We start from the raw sequence: 5400 nt of genomic DNA on the forward strand, positions 1-5400 counted from the left end.
AAGGTAGCCATCAAATGTAGTGCCTATACGCCCCCATTGGTTAGGGCTAGCCGAGGATATTATTCCCAAAAATGTCCCTATTATTCTATTCCCTTATTCCTAATATACATCTATTTGCCTAACATTCCTATTATTATTATTCCAAAGTATTTTAAAAATAAACAATTAAAATAATAAAATTTGTCACATTCAATGCTCATTATGCTGCAGTAGTCTAACATCATAAGGCTACCGCAATTGAGCCTTGTAAAGCACACTTACGGATAACTTGAAGGTGCTAGACAAGATTTACTAAGCATTCACCCACACCTACTGCACAATTTTAAAATTTTTGCCCTATATTATTCCAGAATTATTCTTCATTAGACCACCTATTATTCTTTTTTTTACTCTGGGAATAAAATCCTCAGGCCTAGATGTGTATATAGTGCATGCAATTCATTATTATCGTTATTGTATAATTTAATAATTGTTTTTTTACAAATTAGAATATTAATTTTCCCTTCTCTTATCCTCCCCTCTCTCCCCCTCTCAGGGTTTACGGTGATCCAGAAGAGGCAGTGATATGTGAAGCTATCTCCTCCATGACAGTATTGTGTATCAATGGGCTCTTTAACTTAAGATTCCTCATATCATCACTACAACAAATAGTACCTTTCATAGCACACCCTGTGAGAAATAATAATAATAATAAGTACATTAATAATTATTATTATTTAATGAAATAAAACAGGTTAAAAACACATACACTTAGATGTAAAAAAAGAATTATCATAATTATTATTTGAAAAATAAGTCAATAGTTAATAGGAGTCAATAAAAGTGTAGTGGGTTGATCCCAGAGCCATTTTCAGTATGAAGACCTCTCCACTTGGCTCTGGATAATAATAATAATGATCATGATGATAATAATGATAATGTTTTCTAACCTATCTTAACCCTTTAATACCCAATAATATGGCTCTTCAACATTGTATTTTCTAGAAAACACTTAGAATCACTTATCAAACAATTAAAAGTTTTTTGACAACAGCAAAAATAAGCACTTTTTGCTATGTAATCACAGTATGTAAATGTATTTTGTGATTGAACAAATAAATATGTAAAAATACTTATTTAGTGATTAAAGTTAACAACAAGAACAATAATAATAATAATAATAATAATAATAATAATAATAATAATAATAATAATAATAATATAAATACATCAATTAATCTACTTGTATGTGTTATAATGTGAACCAAATAATTTAAATGTATAGTTGTATAATATGCTCCTTTCTTTTCTCTACCTCCTTTCTCTCTCCTCTCCTCCCTCCCTCTCTCCCCTGTGTGTAGAATAGCTAGATATGGTTCAGTTGGTTTCATAATGGCAGCTGCTAGTCAATTAGATGATATTGATGCTTTGTGTTACATTGCTCCAGTAGTGCAACCATTCCTTTAGTATAACAATATACTAGAGCTGGACAATAAGGTAATGTGGTTCATACTGTTACTATACATGTATGTGTGTAATGGTGTTGTTAAATGCTATTAGTTGATTCATTATTTGAATGGTAAGTATGTTCATGTACAAGTACATACAATTCAAAAGTACACTCAGTGTACAACTGACTCCATTGGAACATGACCTCTTGTATTAATTGTAGACTACATGCATACATGTATATAAGTACATGTATGACCTTAAATTATTTACTGTCATACCTACTTTTTAATAATTTTGTGTTCAATCTCTCTCTCTCTCCTCAGTTGGTATTATTAAATGCTATTAGTGATCCAATACCATGCAGTGTCTTAGACTGTGTCATGAAGCAACAAGACCTTGATTCATTATTTGAATGGTAAGTGTACAATGTATGCATGTATAGTATGTACAATTCAAAAGTGCATGTACATTATAGACTGCATACATGTACCTGTACACGTACAATGTATGACTTTAAATTAAAATTATTTACTATCTGTGTTTGTGTGAGAGAGAGATAAAGGTATATCCAATGGTTAGAGGGATAGTCTGAAGTGATCCCATAATTCTCAGAGGTGAGGATCAAAAGAGGCTGGCAGTAGTTTTCTTCTAGTTTAAGGTCATACATGTAAATTGTACATGTATATTGTGTAGTCTACAATTAATACAAGAGATCATGTTCCAATGGAGTAATTTTGACATAACAGCAACCACACACAATACACTACATTTGCAAGGAATGTATCTCTATAATAATATCACCAGCTGGTGTACAGCAGGTGTGTGTGTGTGATTGACCAAATGGGCTTCCATTATGTCCACTGCCAGCCTCTTTTGGTCACTCCTGTCGGATGTGGACTGCCTTGTAGTGAGAACTAATCCGGATTCCCCTTTTATCTAAGGTCATTGCTTTTATTAGCACCTGCTGAGCATAAAAATCTATTTTTATTGTGATAATACTATAGCTATACGCTATTATTTGTTTTAGCTTTAATGCATTGTAGCTATTTTTCTGTTTTATTAGCTCCCACTAGAAACAGTGGCTGTATTTAGTAAGGAGCTCTTGTATGGCTTCCAAATTTCCCTAAAAATAATAATACATGTAATAAAATAATAATAATAATTTAGATCAATTTTTTAATTGTTTTCATCTCTCTTTCTCTCAATCAGTCTAGCTAAGGTTGAGATTAGTGACTGGAGGCACTGACAGGTTCATCAGGTTATGGCATCTTAATAATCCTTCGGAGTCCAGCTGTATAGTGAAGGCTGGGGTTGGATCTGAGAAAATTGACATATTTTATAGGTACATCATAAACTGTACATAATTATGCAAGTAGAACTGATTTTGATCAAACATAATTTCTCCAAAAATTGACAAAGCTAGGTCCCTATACTGTACAGGGGTATTGGCCAAATTTTGCCAAAATTGTAAAGTAGAGAATTATCATTTTTAAAAATAACATTTTCTGATACATATACATGAACTTATGCTGTGTAGAAAGTTTCAGGTGATTCCAATCGAATTTGGATTTTTTATGAATTTTTAAAGTTGCTCAAAAATTAGGCTGAAATCTCTGTAGTGTACTATAGTACAGGGACTATAGCAAAGTTTGCCAAAAATAGTTATAGGCAGATTTCTCCATTTTTATAATTTGTCCTCATTATTAATTGTGCATTCTACTTTTTAGTTCTCAAGTCATTGAAGGAGTCAAAGTTTTAAGAGAGTTAAAAACAGCATCAAGAGGAGGAGGAGGAGGAGGGAGTGGGTCAACGGGCAGAGACGATTCATATCCATTAGTAGCAATAGGATTCTGTCCATTAGAAGGAGGCATCAAGAGGAGGAGGGGCAGGTTGGCTGCTGGCATCATTAAACTTTGGAAATAATCGTCGTTAATTTTTGTTCAAAATTTGTTTATTATTATTATTTATGATTATTAAAAAATTAATTATTTCACAGATGCATCACATTATAAAAAAATAAAATGAATTAAAATCACACGATAAATGCTACTATTGTAATTAATTATTGCACTACTATGATGTCATATGATGTCATACGATGTCATGTGATGTCAATGAGACTTGTCCCACAAGTTAGTGCAAAGTTGAGCCTTTCCTTAAGAATGTCCTTATTTGGGTACTCGGGCAATTTCAATAAATTAAAACTAGAAAAAATAAGTATGTACATATACATCATGCATGTATAAAAACATGAAAATACATGTACATGTAGATCTACTTACATGTACCTGTATGTATACAAGTACATGTATAAACACTGCATGTAGCCCATCTCAATAAAGAGAAGCATCTAAAATAGGCAGGTAAGGATATTGTAGGCAGAATAACTTTAAAAACTCAAAGCAAAAAAAAGAAAAATGAAGAGGAAAGTGGGAATAGAACCGGGGACTTTTAGCAAAACTAAATGAAACTTTAACTAGGAAGCTATCGGAGACAATGAAGGGGTATTGGAAGTAAAATTGGAATAGATTCTTGTATAAGTTACATGTAATTCATTTCATAATTTGTAATATTTTTAATGATTATTTTCACTGCTTACCAAGTACTTGCCATTGGTAGTCTGTTAGGTTCATAGTTCAACTGAGATATTGTGAACTTCGTAAGACCAGAGGCACCAACAAGATTAGCAAAACCACCAAGAGGAACCCTAGAACTATTGGAAAAAAATAATTATGGGTTTTTGCTTGTCATGAATTCTGTGACAATGGAACTAATGGGTTTTTTGCTTGTCACAGATTTCGTGACAATGGAACTAATGGCTTTTTGCTTGTCACAGATTTCGTGACAAGGGAACAAATGGATTTTCTGCTTGTCACGGATTTCGTGACAATGGAACTAATGGGTTTTTTGCTTGTCACAGATTTCGTGACAACGGAACTAATGGGTTTTTGCTTGTCCCGAATTTCGTGACAATGGAACTAATGGGTTTTTTGCTTGTCACAGATTTCGTGACAATGGAACTAATGGGTTTTTGCTTGTCACGGATTTTGTGACAATGGAACTAATGGGTTTTTTGCTTGTCACAGATTTCGTGACAAGGGAACAAATGGATTTTCTGCTTGTCACGGATTTCGTGACAATGGAACTAATGGGTTTTTTGCTTGTCACAGATTTCGTGACAAGGGAACAAATGGATTTTCTGCTTGTCACGGATTTCGTGACAATGGAACTAATGGGTTTTTTGCTTGTCACAGATTTCGTGACAAGGGAACAAATGGATTTTCTGCTTGTCACGGATTTCGTGACAATGGAACTAATGGGTTTTTTGCTTGTCACAGATTTCGTGACAACGGAACTAATGGGTTTTTGCTTGTCACGAATTTCGTGACAATGGAACTAATGGGTTTTTTACTTGTCACAGATTTCGTGACAATAAAATTCAACAAGAACTTCCCAATAAAAATATTTTACCTTCCGGTCACAAACTGCAATAAAATAGCTAAAGTCTTTTTATCCATCATTTCAACAACCTCCCAGAACCACTAAAAATAAAAAAATATATAAACTGTAATTATAAAGTTAATAATTATTATTACCTTAATTACAGGGTGTTCTTCACTGTACCCATTATAATCAGTGTTCTTAATCCAGTCCTTAACATCAATATCAGGTAGACCAGACAACAGTAGCTCCTATGAATGGAGCAGCCCCTACTAATCAAAGATTAATTAGATACTGTTACCTACCAGTTCATATTCATCAAATAATGATATTAAATGGTGAGGTATTATCTCATAGAATCCTTCAGTGAATGCGTTTATTTGGTGGCCAATTGCTTGAGTCATTCTCATTTCAGTAACTAACTGGACATACTCTTTCTATGGAAGAAAAAATTGACAGATTACCTTGCAAAATTATATCAAAAATTTACTGATTATCATAAAAAATTTATTATAATTTTATCTGCTA

At 32.9% G+C, this 5400-nt stretch overlaps 3 protein-coding genes across 4 annotated transcripts in view; 1 reads left to right on the forward strand and 2 right to left on the reverse strand.

Moving 5' to 3' along the window:
* LOC109582861 (uncharacterized) overlaps nucleotides 1–3389 on the forward strand; it is a 17919-nt gene extending 14530 nt beyond the window's left edge. The window contains exons 3-5 of one of the 2 annotated variants that reach the window (XR_002185254.1): nucleotides 1755–1846; nucleotides 2641–2773; nucleotides 3159–3389. Coding sequence is in view for 1 of the 2 variants with exons in the window: in XM_019997887.1 (XP_019853446.1) it covers nucleotides 3159–3354 (196 nt within the window). In the remaining variant the exon portion in view is untranslated. The remainder of the gene's footprint in view (nucleotides 1–1754; nucleotides 1847–2640; nucleotides 2774–3158) is intronic. The other variant, XM_019997887.1, reaches the window with a different exon arrangement.
* The window catches only part of LOC100635821 (E3 ubiquitin-protein ligase HACE1-like), a 16847-nt gene that overhangs the window by 5549 nt on the left and 5898 nt on the right, over nucleotides 1–5400 (reverse strand). The gene's annotated exons all lie outside the window — the stretch shown is intronic.
* Nucleotides 3428–5375, reverse strand: LOC109582860 (E3 ubiquitin-protein ligase HACE1-like). Its single transcript, XM_019997886.1, has 5 exons — nucleotides 5178–5375; nucleotides 5028–5123; nucleotides 4903–4973; nucleotides 4031–4144; nucleotides 3428–3635 (listed from the first exon to the last, which is right to left on the reverse strand). The coding sequence occupies exons 1-5, from the start codon at nucleotides 5280–5282 to the stop codon at nucleotides 3533–3535; spliced, it is 489 nt and encodes a 162-aa protein (XP_019853445.1). The 5' UTR covers nucleotides 5283–5375; the 3' UTR covers nucleotides 3428–3532.

Source organism: Amphimedon queenslandica, unplaced genomic scaffold (assembly GCF_000090795.2).
Source record: "Amphimedon queenslandica unplaced genomic scaffold, v1.1 AMPQUscaffold_13349, whole genome shotgun sequence".
In the NCBI taxonomy this organism is placed as follows: Eukaryota; Metazoa; Porifera; class Demospongiae; order Haplosclerida; family Niphatidae; genus Amphimedon; species Amphimedon queenslandica.